The sequence below is a fragment of the Rhea pennata genome, chromosome Z (genome assembly GCF_028389875.1).
Source record: "Rhea pennata isolate bPtePen1 chromosome Z, bPtePen1.pri, whole genome shotgun sequence".
Lineage (NCBI taxonomy): Eukaryota > Metazoa > Chordata > Aves > Rheiformes > Rheidae > Rhea > Rhea pennata.
In genome coordinates, this window is record NC_084702.1 from 69,113,030 (window position 1) to 69,127,683 (window position 14,654).

Here is a 14,654-nt window from a genome sequence, read left to right on the forward strand (position 1 = left end):
CTGCAGCATTTATGATCAAGTAGACTGCATACGAACAGAGGTACACATTTAGTTCTGGTTTTCTTCATTAGAGGAAAAGAACACAGGTAGCCAGCTATCCCTATTAGCTGCAACTTTTTTTTTTCAAGTGGTGAGACCTAGTGTAGCATTAGCCATTGTGTGTATATATACACCTAGAGATGTTTTTCATGCATGCAATCACCTTGCGTATAGTTAAATGAATGACAACTGAAAATCAATTTATTTATTTCCCCCTTTACTTAATTTATTAAAATTCTCCCACAATATTTTTTTCCAGCTCCAGAGGGGCTTGTACAAAATCAGCTGAATATCAAATACGGTTAACCAACTTTAGCATAATGATAGTATTTCTTTCAGATTAAGTAATTTGAACAGTGATGTGCTTGTGAATAGCAGAAAAGCCTCTCTTTCTTGTTTACATTTCATTTTTGATCAATGATCAAAGCAGCACAGTCCATTCTTTGACTTTAAATCAGTTACACTCAACATGAGCTGAGCCTTTTTTAAAGAAAAAAAGAAAAAGCAACATAAGTGCTAAAATAATTTATTTCCTCTGACTGGGTACTTTATCCATGCAGGAGGTATGCAAGGTGACTGGCTTTGAGTTTCTGCTTCCTCCCCCACCATCCTAACCTGAAAGCTGCTGGGATGGTAGATCACATTCAGCCACTGAAGAAAGGCTGGTACAACCGAAAGTCAGCATGGGTTGCTTCACAAGATAATGTTCCTTTTGTTGCATCTTCCTTTTTTTTTCCCCAAACTCAAAGTTGCCTTCTCTGTTTAGCTCGGACTACAGGAAATCGGCACCTTTCAGTTCTGAGCGCTTTCATGTAAGATTTTGTAGACTGTCACTGTAACAAAGTTCTATCTGTTTTTACGTTTCTCTTTTTTGTTTCTGGTGTGTACCGCTCCATTTATAGCTGGTGCTTGTGTTGCTTTTGCATGACCTGTGGCTTTAAGGTGTTCAAACAGTTTATTCCGAGATGGAAATGCACAGTTGCAGGTTACACAATGGATGGGAACTTCACTCTACCAAAGGAAAACAAAACAAAACATAGTACTTCACGTTAGTGTAGGATGTGTAATAAATAAAATATGGTTTGTGATATGCAGCTTCTCTTAGAGAACAAAAATGCAATTACTAAGCTGTTTGTTTCTCTAATTGTTAATCAGTAATCTGATATCAATAAAAAAAATTCTAAAATACAACTTCTTAAAACACTGAGGAGTGCTAAGTACAGCCAAGAACAAAAATAGAAGCCTTGCAAATCTAACTCCTTTTAAAATAAAAGAATACTTCAGCTCTTACCTGACTAAACAAGACTGTATATATGTATACTTCTTTGGGCTGTGAGATCTACTGAATTAAGTACATCTTAGTTGTAGTATTACAAGGTTTTGCTCTGCCTGGAAAGTATCAATGTTGGAAAAGATTCAAATACTACTTGCCGGTCACCTGCTTGATGAAAACAGCTGTCTTCAAGGCAGTTCAAACCAATTAAATTGAACACACTGGAGAGATCCATGGAGGCAGAACTCTAGGCCTACATCTCAGTACTGAGAGGGCTGCTACTTTTCCCTGAAAAGATGCAAGCTGATGTTCCAGGCTCCTAAATACTAATGTAATCTTGGGAATAAGTAGTACCTGCTTAAAAATGTTAAAAAATAAGCCAAAAAACCTCAAACAATTTGTGGACTAGAGATGATTAAACCAACAGCTTTGGTTTTAATGTTAGACTTTTTAGAAATAGGTGATCTTAAGTAACTTGACATACCATTGCTGGGTGCTCTGAAGATGCCTTAGCAGACTTTTTTGCATCTTTGGCTTTTTTCCCTTTAGACTTGGTAGTGCTGATAGAAAAAGAGAAACCAAGATCAGTGTAGCACAGGAACATTCAACAAAGTGTTTAAGAGCCTTTAATCATTTTTGATCAGTGTCTTTGCTTCTTCTTCCTCCCTTCCTTTACACAACAGGTCGTAAGTGCTTCCACCAAAACCAGAGCAATTTCATTTAGACTAGCAATTGTTGATTAGCTCAAGATTTAGCTAGCTGATGAACCAACTACTGGTAAATAATGTGGCAACTACTACTATTGTGGCTATTCAAAAGCCGTTATAAAATTAGATTGTAATGTTCCTTGTTCAGTATTATATTTATTCAATTCTATTGATTTAGTGGAGTAGCCTCCAATTCACCTTGCGGAGGAAATTCAGACTTGTGTGACTATCAAACATGACATGACATCACATAGTCACTGCTCTATCACAAGTCAGTGCAAAGGGAATTACCTTTTTACTTCACTTTTTGCTTCATTCACTTGGCTGACATTTTCTGTAGCACTCATTTCCTCTGATGCAGCACATCTTTGGCCATCATTTACCAGCTCCTCTGCTGAGCCACCATCCTTGTCTGCCCTGGGAGCCTCCTTTTGTTTAACTGGTTCTTCATCAGCACTTTTATCAAAAGAGTCCTCATAAGTCTGTCCAAATAGAATAAATGTAAGTAAGTTAACTACTTTAAGATAATCAGTAATTATGTTATAAGTCATTTACCTCACCCGGCAGGGGGTGGGGAAAAACCACACACAAAGCCATCAACTCTGTAATTTTACGCTGTTTTCAGTGACACCTCGGTTATCTTAGTTGGAAAGGTGAGGCCACCCTGTGGTGAAGAGAAGAACCAGTGTAGAACCACTGTTAACATACAGCTTCTAGAACTATGGAAGAGGAGAACGACAGTACCTTTTAATTATACACTGGGCTCATACTGTTTTGGCTACCATTTCACATTATAAAATAATGGTTTTGCTTATAACTGTGCCAAATGTTAAATTGTTTGGAGTACAGTTTTCTACGCCACACATCTGCATTAGGACACTAAAGCCAGAAGAGCTGACTTACTTATGCTACGTAAATGTGTTGTATTCCCCTTCTCCCCCCTGCCCAAACCTAAAAAACCCACCAGTAACCTTTCATGTTAGCCTCAGGTCATTAAGTTTGTTTGGCAAAAAGCCAACCCCTGAGCACGTGTGAAGCAAAACACGCAGCTCCTAAAAGCAGGATAAGATAGACATAACACTATGTTCCTGCAACTGTATCTAGCTCCTCTAGTATCTTCTACAGCGTTGTAACTGTCTGACAAAATTTGGCTAAGCTATCAATCTCCAGAAAAAAAGAGAGAAACACTAGTGTTTATGTGTACTCCGAAGAAGCTTGGTAGAGTTTGGAAGTTAAGTTTCTAGCAGAGTCTCCGCACACTAAAAACATTCCAGCTCCTGCTAAGTGAGATGTCACCCACACTCTAGGCAGCAGAAGACCTTTCAACAGAACTGATGGTAAGGAGAGAAGTCCTCCCCCATACACAACCTATACTCCAAGGACAAGACTTTCTGATTCTAAATTGAGGAGACAAGAGTTGGACAAGAAGCTGATGGGCTGGAAGGAAACAAGAAGGAAGAGCCAATCTTAACTCCAGCTATGCAAAACCAGGAAGAATGGAAGCAAGCAAAATAAGCTTGCTTGAAAATTTCTCAGAGTATCTTGAGGACAAGAGATAATGATGGTAGAAGAGAAAGGGGAAAAAGAATACGTGATAGGAGACTAGATAAGGCAGCTTTGGGAAAGATGTGAGGCCTTCCTGGGAACGGATGGAGGATGCAAGACCTGGTAAAAGGTATTTCCTGGGACAAAGCTAGGACTGAGGTGATAAGTAGGGAAGAAGCTTTATCCTATTCAAATCTTAAGAAAACAAGGCAGAAAAGTTTGCTTACTTTGGTATTCCTGCCACTCAAGCCTGAAACAGAACTCCTAATTCTTGAGTCTCACCCTGCTGCTGTCACCACAGATCTGTCATATTACAGACAAACTCAGATCCTAGAGCATCACAGACTGGCATTACTACTGTTTACAATTTAAGTTCTGTAGAATTTCAAATTCTCTCTTTTTCAGGATTAAAAAAAAAAAAAGGAAACAAAACCAGACTATAAAGTTCCCTGAATTTCATTCTCTCCAACTCCATACCGTCATTGTTTTCTGTTTCTTCTTTTGCTTCTTAGAGAGCCTGTGAAGATAAGAATTTAAAATTACTTTTTTTAAAAAAAAAAAAAAAAAGCACCAAGTTATATTTTTGCAGATCATTATAATATGAAACCAGGGGGAAGTAGCCACAACTAGAAAATGACTTGCTCTCTTCAATTCTATTCCCAAACAGTCATTTTCTGTAACAGTCATCACTTCTTTTCCTTAACAGATACTTCAAAAAGCAGCAAAAAACCCCACAGAAGACTATTATTCTACAGCATTTAAATCTAGTAATATTAAAGGAATCATGTCTTCGGAACTGTAATACAAAAAAATATTTTAAAAAATATTTTAAATTGCACAATATTATGAGTTCTAACACAAGTATAAATCCAACTAGAAGCACTCATTGAAAGGTTCCAAGACTTAAGAAATGACTGGACATAATAATGTTATTAAATAAAAAATTTAAAATACTTCTGTTTGGGTGTCTCTTCTGTTTCTTCCTCCTCTTTGGTATTTATTCCATCTGCATCATCCAAAGACACAGAAAATTCTTCCTCTTCTTCTTCTAGTTGCTGCCGTAACAGTGCTACCATCTCTCGATGCTTCTTTGATTTTTCATGATTCTTCATGCTGTGAAGACCAGCAGGTAGTTACTGCAAGTAGCTCTGAGCAAATATTGTTATATTTGCATATAAATTAAGAACAAACCCATTACCCGTCACTACAAACATGGAAAATTCTGCCCTGACAGCGATAACATCTCTACTGGAAGACACTGGCCATTATGTGAGGGTAAAGGATCTTTACTGAGATTTCCAGGAGGGAGGAAAAAAAAGAAAAAGAAAAAAACACAAAACACAGAGCCTTACGCTTTCTCAGTTTTTAACAATTTGTCACAAGCAGGGCAGTAGAGCTCATCAACGCATTCTGCTTCTTCAGCCTCATCACTCAACTTGTCTGAAGGGATGGGGATTAGACAGAAAGTTAGATAAGCGATTTTGAAGTTAGCTGCTCTTAAAACCACAGCAAATGGTCACAACATTGATACTTGACTTCTTTAGTATTATTGACATGCAGACTGATCAAGATTATCTCACCAAATCATACATTATCATAAATTAACAGTTCTATCTTGATGTCTTCTTATGTCCAATGGAAAACATCAGGAAGAGCCAGACTCTAACCTGGCACACTCCCTATGAAGGGAGGAGAGCTGCACTATAGTTAAAACTGTGAACCTGGATCGCGAGTCTTTATATGCAGTAAAGCAGTACTATAGCCACGACTCACTATAGGTCTCACACATACCTTCTATTCCTTCTTTTATCTCCTGTTCTTCTAATTCATCTTCATTGTCTGATCCATCTCCAAATTCCTTTTCATACTGTGCCTCCATCTCTTGCAATTCTCTCTCCAGATCCGACATAGCTATCCAGCTCTGCTCTTTATACTGTTCAGCAAGCCTTTAAGTAGAATAATGCAGTAAATTCCACATCTGTGTTTATGAGATAGGAATTAAAAATAGTATTTCTTAAAGATCATTTGCTCATTTCAGGTATTTTAGGAGGAAATTCCCGAACATTTTATGATGGAACAAACAATTGTTTATAGGGCCTGGAAATTTGAGGAGTTAGTTTGTGACATCAGTGTGCACATCTATGTTGCAAGTGAAGAGGTATTAGTGTAGCTAGATCCTTCTTGAATTTCAGGCAGGAAATGCTAGGCAGCATGGTACAAATATGAAGCTGATAGCAGGAAAATCAGCTCAATCCTAGAAGCACTAGGACTAGCACTAGCACATTTACCTATTGTGAGATCACAGACAGAACAGCAACACAAAAACATAAGCACATTACTTCTCAGCTCTATGCTTTGGGAATGTACCAGCTCAGTTTTCCATACACTGTGTGACCCAATTACCCCTGCATTTTGTTACTGAATTTTGGTCCAGCTGAGTCAGAATTATGAAGCTATTTGCCAGGAAATGCATACCTCTTTGCTTCAATCCCTTCAGTAAAATAGATTTTTTTTAAAAAAAAAAAAACACAAGATTAAGTAAAAGTGCATCTGCAAAACAAGCAAAATATTTAAGCTCCTTCCTCCCATTTTCAGACAAAAAGCTCTCTTAGTTTGAAGACCAAATTGTACTTACACTGGGAGACTGCCATTCTCTTTCTTCTGCTTAAATTTTGTGAAAAACGAAAGCATAAAAGCATGCATTTGGTCAAATGAAAGGGTTCCTTCTTCCAAATCATAAGAAAAAGCAAAACTGAGTTCACTTTTTCTACTTCACTTTTTATCAGGTATGATTCCAAGGCCACTTAAGCTCATCTAAGTCCAGGCTGTTACTGTTCTTTTTCCCTTCATTCCTCAACATCCAATTTTTTTCTTTAAAGCAACAAGGACCATTATTAAGTTTTACTTCTCCAACTAAATAAAGGCACTACTGCAGCCATTTACCTGTAGCATATGGGTAATTGTACCCTAGTTATCTCAGATACCTCTAGACATCAGCACAATGCAGATGCACTCCATTTTAAAAATCTCAAGCTTAAGACCAAAATTAATCTTCAAGATGATTAAAAGAGTAAGTGCGGCCGCTATTAGAATCTAACTCTATAAAGAACCATCATGGATTGTTCACCAAGTTCAAAATAAAGAATTTGTTTCACATATACATACTTTGCCTGTTTGAGTTTCTGCTGCTTCCGAAATTCCTCTGTTTTCCTAGCTTTTTCTGCATTTTGTTCTTCTACAAGTTTTCTATGAGCCTGTACTCTTTTATCCCTTTTACGAATAAAGGCAACTAGCTGACGGACTAGTTCATTCCTCTCCTTCCTTGCTTTCTCTCTCGTTTTCTTGTTTTCTTTTTCCATAGCTCGTTTCTCCCAGCGGTTTGATGCTTGCCGTGTGTCGTACTCTTCTTTCCAAGCAAAGTTTTTCTGAGTACAGAAACTCTGCCAATATGCATAGAAGGGGTGGACTACCTGTTAAAAAAAAACAAACAAAAACCCAAAAAAAACCCACATTCACGTCAGTCATTGTGTTGGGTTGGGGGGGGGGAAGAGCAGGAAAAAAAGGTACCAAATCATTTGGGGCTTTTGTAGCAGGTTTTGTCTCCTATATAGGCCACAATTTTCCCCAAAGTACCAATAAATCATTAGCAGTGTCCCAAAACGTTCCTTATCTTTAAAATTTCAAACCATGGCAAGTCCTTGTCCACTAAACTGTTCTAAACTCCACTTTCCAAGAAACCACCTCCTTTCTGGATTGAATTGCACTAACACTAGTGCCCAGCTACTTAACTTTGCTGTATTTCTTTCAAATTGAAAAGCACACAATCAGAATCAGATGCTCTGTCCACAAGCAAGTGAATGCATATATTACATAACCACCACTATAACAAGTTACACCAAAGGTCATCGATACATTTTCAACATTGGCCAATAACCAATACAAAAAAGCAACAAAACAAAAAGCATATAATGCTATTTCTTCCCAATATATTCTCTCTACTACCAGAGCAAGACAGAACGGTTTTACAGGCTTTGATGGATTTTTCTTTCATTAATTTATTATTTCTTTTTCTAACCCATATAAATTGTTGGCATCTACAATATCCTTGAGTCACACTTCACACAGTTTAACTATGGATTATGTGAAGACACACTTATTTTTGTCAGGAAATTATGAGACTGTAAACTAAAATGACATCCTCTAGCTCTCACATTACAAGAAACAGTGAACAATTTTTCCCAATTCTTCCTCCTTTTGCTCAGGAGTAAACACTGGATTAATAAAATGGCATAATGGTTGCATTGTTTTGTTCTCTATTCCTTTCCAAATAACTATTAATATACTGTACTCTCAATATATTGGAAAGAGAAAATAAGTCTAAACCACTCTTTCTTATATAATTTTCTCCATTAAGCTGCTTTTTTACTGCTTATGCCTCCATGCACTACTGCTTGTATTTCAGAATACATTACAGCCAAAGTCTGAGTCTTTAAGAGCTTACATTTTGCCTTTAGGATCTCTTCTCCTCCGTACATCATTGGTACTCGTATGGGCTACAGTCATCAACCCCTCAGCACTGATTTCTAACGGCTTGCTTACAACTTTCATGACTGTGGCTTCTGGCAGACAAGTCATTATGCAGTTTTTCCCGGGTACAACAAAAGGACTTCCTCCTGCTTAGTGCCTGCCTGAAATACAAGCATGTCTGCCACTTTTCCGCACAACAACAAAACACCTCTTGCTGGACTACCAGCTGCATTTTGTTTTACTTGCTATCTGTAGTTAGAGCTGACTGTTTTTGTTTCAGCATTTAATTGACCTATACATCTTGTCTTCTCACAAAGTCTTGTTAAATCACAAATTTACAAGCATTTTCACTGGTTGCCTGGCACTGATCAGGTCATCTCTCAAACCTGTGAATAACCTCAGTAGACTGAACTGGAGAACATTCACATCACAGATTTTTAAGCCTCTAGATAGTTTTTGTAGTTCCCTTCTAAAACTCTCTTCTCTTTCCCCACAACACTCTCAACAATGAGGGAGTTGGACACTGAAATCTCCCAACAGGTTAATCTCTGCTCCTGAATACAAGCAAACAGGGCTGATGACTTTGAAATTTAAATTATTGTTTATTATTATATAGTATGTTTTTTATTATTATTAAAGTATATTATGTTTTGCTTCCTTCTCCAATCAGCATGACCAAGGCAGATGTCATATCATGTTGGTTCTATAATTTCAGCTACTTTTATAGTTATTAGCTGACAGTATAAAAATATTTTTGGTCTATAATCATACCCATTCTGCGGCCTCTACACAAGCAGTTCCCAAAAAATGTTTCAAGTTCACTTCATCAAAAAATAGGTTTTAGCAGTTTCAGAGACACTAAATACTTTCTCCTTGGGAAAGAGTATAATTTTTAAGCTATTCTATAATTTTACATGAAATCCAAAGAACCGTTCTGACATTCATTCTACCTTGATTTGTAACTTTGTTTCAAATTCCAGCCAAATTTCATACCATAGCAGTTTCTCATATTAAGGTATACATCAATTAAATTCTGTAAATAATTAGTCATACAGTACAATACTACTAAAAGTGCCATGGAGAAGTAGTAGACTAGCAGAAATATTTAAGAATGCTGATATTATTTAGTCATTCATTGGGATTATTCACATTCCACATAGAAATATTGGCAACCTTAAAAAAAATGGTAAGATTGATAGAATACAACAAATAGTTGGTAAACAAATGGAGAAAAATTCAGGTCTGTACCATTCCGGTTCTTTTCTCACTTCCCCAAGGAAAGGATGTGATGCTCTCAAAATTAAATCTTATAACAAAATAATATAGATGACAGAAACATCTTAGTAGGAGCTCCCATTGTAGGTCAATCACCATGTCTCTCAGGTTCCATAGTCTGTGTTACGTAGTGAATGCATTTTATTTTCCTAAATGAGGCAAGGTACTATTCATATTGTTAAAAATATTGTATTTCAATATCCATTTCTGTAACGTATGTTGCATTAGAGCACTGGTAAGCTATTCTCTTTGAGAAGAGAACATCCGTTCTTTTGCTTCTTAGGCTTTACATAGCACTTAAGTTCTATTGGCATAATTGATGATTAGGCCTGTGAAATGCAGGGTTTTGACAACACATCACTAAAAGCCCGGCTACTAACGTAGTCCAACAGGAAATAACAATTTTGATTCATCTAAATATTATGAATCATAATTTGAACATTTCCTTTATAACAGTAATGGTCTACAGTAGTAGTAAAGAGGGTAGATACGTGGGTTCATATTCAACTAAGGTCAACAGAAGCCTTTCATTTCAGTGTGAGACAAAGTAATGACTCAATTGTTACTTTTAGTTTTACACTTGTTCTTACCTCATCATAGTCACTTTGGGAATTTCCAAACATAGGGAATTCTTCAGCATCTTCCTGGGTCATATATTCCATCTCTTCTTTTGCAATCTTCTCAAAAACTTGTCGATATACTGTAAAGAATCCCTAAAATAAAAAATAATCTGTGACTCATTCTGCATAGCTCAATAATAAGTGCACAACTGCTCAGTTACTGTAGTGGATTTTAAAGAAATATTACGAATTGCAACAGCAACTGTAAATCAGGGTATAGGCCTTTTAAGTGCTTATGCTAGGTAATGAGATCCTTTCTGTTTAATAAAGTTCCTGTTCTCTCCCATTCCTGTTATTTCTGTCTCCTTTGTCTATTGTCTCTCTGTTGCACATCAAGCACCTGTATTCAACTCCAAACATTCCGTATGCTGAAGATGTCAACATATGTATGCCTAGACAGAAACAAGTTTTGAGGAAAATTCACTATTAAGTACCCTACTTACATCTTCGCTTTTTAAATTATAGTTACTAACTCATTACTACTATAATAACACAAAGACAAATGAAGATACTCTCAGGTAGAGGTACTTCTAATCACTCAGAGCTTTTTAACTTAAGATCAGTATCTTAAAATGCAACAGGAAATTAGATTGCAGCAAGTGTATTCTTCCTCATTCCCCACCCCTGCACTGGTATTCTGTTGCTTTTTCTTATCTTGAGGCGTTCTAGCTTTTTAAAGATATTTCTGAATAAGCACATGGTACTGAAAAGCATATGGATTCTTCACTGTATAACAACATACTCAGGCACTCTGTAATTGTATGGTATAGTTGGAAATCATGGCTATGCAGCTGTTAGGCAGTAAGCAGGAATTAAAATTTGATTAAATATCTAGTGTAGGTTTTGTCTTGGCAAGATATTGTTACTATCTGTTCAACATTGTTACTGTGTTCAACATTTCTATGAATAGCTTTTCAATATTAAGTGAATGCTGATGCTTTTCATAAGATTTAAATTGACCCATTAAAGATGAATTAGTTCATTACCTTTTCATCATCTCCAAATCCAGAATAACAGCTAACAGTGAAGTAGTGCAGCAGATCTAAACTGTCATCTTGATAGTCTCCATCAACCCCTCCTTTCAGTAAAGCTTCCCTATGATTATCATACCTACAAAAGTTCACAGTATCAAGGACGTAAATGACACAAAATATTCCCAATACAAAATAAGAGATACCTAACATAGTACCCATATTACTTTGATGTATTGCTTAGCCCAATGTCTGGAATGTCTCTCGTATCCAATGTCTTCAGAGAAGTATAATAAACAAACATGCACCAAAAAAAACCCCACAGGGTTACAACTGAACAAGATGTTTCAGTAAGCTTTCAAAAATCAGTATATTATCCAAATCCCAAACTGTAAATTAGCATATGAAAAGTGAAAAACGATACTTTTTTAAAAAAGGAGGACAAAGTTAGCACAGGTGTTCTCAGCTGCATAATCTGGTACATGATTTCAGCATATTCAAAAGGCAAGTCACACAGAACATTTAAAGTGAAGTCTCTCCTCCTTCAAGTTTCTGAGACAGGTAGTATATGTTGCATGGCTCTCAACTACTTAAAAGTTTGGAGCAAAGCACCAGGAAGGCTGACCACACCTGCCACAGAGGCTCTATTCTGACTACCAGTCAAGCACATGTGAAGTGAATTCCAAGACAGAACTGGTGAAGACAGAAATAAGAAGCCTACTGTAAGATAAATATTACTAACCAGGCTCTTTCCTGTGGGTCACTGAGAATATCATATGCTGCTTGGATTAACTTGAACTGTTCTGCTGCTTCTTCAGCATTCTCTAGATTTTTATCTGCAAGGTAAGTTTAAATACAATTTTAAATACTTAAAACCATAAGAGCAGCACCTGTCACAACCATTTAAGAAAACAGAACATCAAGCCAGAAGTGCAGCTCAAGGTGTTACTGGATACACCAAGAGGATACCGGGCGACAGCTGACACAGCCCTTTCCCAAGCGCTTCCCAGCCCCCTGCGCAGCGGGCAGGTCTGTTTTAACAGACCCAGAGCACAAGGAGAGAGCCAAGAGGGCACAGCACGAACACAAAACCAAAGCAGGCTGGCGTCATCTCCGAGGCTTTAAAAGCGCTTTCCCTCCCCGGTCAGACGGAAGTTTCTCCCCCTCAGAGTAATGCTGCACAAGGGAGTGAGAAGGCGGCTACAGACATTATTCTCCTCCGACTCTCCTCAGGACTGGGCAGCCCCGAGGGGCAAACGCCGTCCGCGGCGCTGGGGGAGGCGGCGGCGGCCGCCCGGCAAGGCCCTGCCGCCACCCCGCGGCTCGCTCCCGCCCTCAACCCAGCGGGCCCTCCCCGCCCCGGTCGGAGCCAGCGAGAAGGGGAGGGCGAGGCCGGGCCGGCCGGGCTCCCTCCTCCCAGGCCTGCGGCCAGGCCGGGCCTGCGGAGCGCGGAAGGCGCGGCCGTACCCGGGTGCCAGCGCAGTGCCAGCCGCCGGTACGCCCGCTTGAGGTCCTCGTCGGCGGCGTCACGCTTCACGCCCAGCACCTCGTAGTGGCACCTCATCGCGGCGGGGTCAGGGCGCGGAGCGGAGCGGGGCGCGTCGGCACCGCGTGCGGGGAGCGCCGGCCGGCAGCGCAGCGAGGGAAGCGGCCAGAGGAGGGGCCGGCCGCCGCGGCGCAGCCATAAGGAGCGCGAGCCGCCGCTGCCGCCACCCCCGGCCGGGCGGAGCTAGGCGAGCGACAGGCGGGGCCGCGGGGAGCCCGGCCCGGGCGACGGGGAGGCGTCCCGGAAGGCAGGCAGCGAGGGAGCGGCGGGAGCGCTGCGGGGCGCGAGGGCGCCGCGGGAGCCGTTGGGGGGGGGGGGCCGCGAGGGCGCCGCGGGAGCCGTTGGGGGGGGGGGGGGCGCGAGGGCGCCGCGGGAGCCGTTGGGGGGGGGGGGCCGCGAGGGCGCCGCGGGAGCCGTGGGGGGGGGGCCGCGAGGGCGCCGCGGGAGCCGTTGGGGGGGGGGCGCGAGGGCGCCGCGGGAGCCGGGGGGGGGGGGGCGCGAGGGCGCCGCGGGAGCCGTTGGGGGGGGGGCCGCGAGGGCGCCGCGGGAGCCGTTGGGGGGGGGGGGCCGCGAGGGCGCCGCGGGAGCCGTTGGGGGGGGGGCGCGAGGGCGCCGCGGGAGCCGGGGGGGGGGGGGGCGCGAGGGCGCCGCGGGAGCCGTTGGGGGGGGGGCCGCGAGGGCGCCGCGGGAGCCGTTGGGGGGGGGGGGGCCGCGAGGGCGCCGCGGGAGCCGTTGGGGGGGGGGCCGCGAGGGCGCCGCGGGAGCCGTTGGGGGGGGGCCGCGAGGGCGCCGCGGGAGCCGTTGGGGGGGGGGCGCGAGGGCGCCGCGGGAGCCGTTGGGGGGGGGGGGCCGCGAGGGCGCCGCGGGAGCCGTTGGGGGGGGGGGCCGCGAGGGCGCCGCGGGAGCCGTTGGGGGGGGGGCCGCGAGGGCCCCTCGGGAGCCGTTGGGGGGGAGGGGGGGGAGGGCGCCGCGGGAGCCGTGGGGGGGAGGGCGCGAGGGCCCCTCGGGAGCCGTTGGGGGGGGGGGGGCCGCGAGGGCCCCGCGGGAGCCGGGGTGGGGGGGCCGCGAGGGCCCCGCGGGAGCCGGGGGGGGGGGGGGCCGCGAGGGCCCCGCGGGAGCCGTTGGGGGGGGGGGGGGCGCGAGGGCCCCGTGGGAGCCGTTGGAGGGGCAGAAGGTTGTGTGTGTGGGGGAGGGAAGAGCTGTGCTTGGGTGGGTGTATCTGCTCTCAAGAAGATGGGCTACGTTATTGATATTTTATTATACTGGGAAAATGGGCAGAGGGAAGGGCTTTTGCCTGCAGCAGACGGGAGGAAGCACATGCAGTAATGCTGTGGGGAAGAGTGATGCAGAAGCCCTGCTTGTTACTTCACTCTCACACTTGCAGTAGTGGCCCTGCTCTAGCAGCCCTGCTCCTGGACCCAAGGTTCCAGTTTGTTAGTGTTTGGGCTTGCAGGTCTAGAAGAATCAAGGGGCTGCTACCTTCCCTGTTATTAATGCTAGATTTTGCTTTTTTGGGCTTCCAGTTTCATCAAATCAAATGCATACAGCTGTTTGCAAAAATGCTCAAGAGTGTACAGGTACTTTCATGCAGCCAAAACAGCTCCATGCTGTTAACACTTTCTTTTGAAACCTGTGGTCTTTAGAGATTGTTGGCCAAGTCACTTTGCTTTGGCTTAAGACACAGATCAGCTCACATGTGTGAGTTCACCAGCTGTCAAACAGAACTACAGGGAACCAAACTTCAGACTTCCTGCTGTTGATCAGTATACAGCAGCCAATAGAGGTATCAAATTTGGCTGCACTCAGACACATTTAGCTATAAGCAAAATCAAGCCAATATTTTTTATAAGTACATATTATGCAGTACTGGAAGCTTACTTGCCATTTTAATTTGAAAAAAGATCTATATAGACTCATTCTTTGAAAAACAAGACTCAAACTATGTAAGTATACAAAATTGAATGAAGAGAGGTTTTTTGGTTTTGTTTTTAAGAACAAAGCAAAGAAAGTTAATCGGCATATGTAAATGCTGAAAGCATTTTTTTTTTATACACAATCAGTGCCTTTAAGCACTGTTGCTGTAACAAAGGACAGAGAATTCTATTTCAAGCTCATGTAGGCATGTGCTTTTAGTACTCTGAATCATAAGCA

At 42.4% G+C, this 14,654-nt stretch overlaps 1 protein-coding gene across 1 annotated transcript; it reads right to left on the reverse strand.

Annotated features, from left to right (window-relative positions):
- Nucleotides 1–239: 239 nt before the first annotated feature.
- Nucleotides 240–12,666, reverse strand: DNAJC21 (DnaJ heat shock protein family (Hsp40) member C21). Its single transcript, XM_062599895.1, has 12 exons — nt 12,425–12,666; nt 11,700–11,793; nt 10,973–11,096; nt 9,957–10,079; nt 6,730–7,034; nt 5,356–5,510; nt 4,917–5,004; nt 4,519–4,677; nt 4,042–4,081; nt 2,311–2,501; nt 1,797–1,872; nt 240–1,050 (listed from the first exon to the last, which is right to left on the reverse strand). The coding sequence occupies exons 1-12, from the start codon at nt 12,519–12,521 to the stop codon at nt 886–888; spliced, it is 1,617 nt and encodes a 538-aa protein (XP_062455879.1). The 5' UTR covers nt 12,522–12,666; the 3' UTR covers nt 240–885.
- Nucleotides 12,667–14,654: the final 1,988 nt, after the last annotated feature.

Bases quoted from the DNA above. Each gene is read 5' to 3' on its own strand.
- DNAJC21 (XM_062599895.1), bottom strand. From the start codon at position 12,521: ATGAGGTGCCACTACGAGGTGCTGGGCGTGAAGCGTGACGCCGCCGAC. The intron at 5,511-6,729 runs GTATGTATATGT...TTCTACTTAAAG, and splicing joins CAGAAACTCAAACAGGCAAA to GCTTGCTGAACAGTATAAAG. The intron at 2,502-4,041 runs GTATGGAGTTGG...CTATTTGGACAG, and splicing joins AGAAACAGAAAACAATGACG to ACTTATGAGGACTCTTTTGA.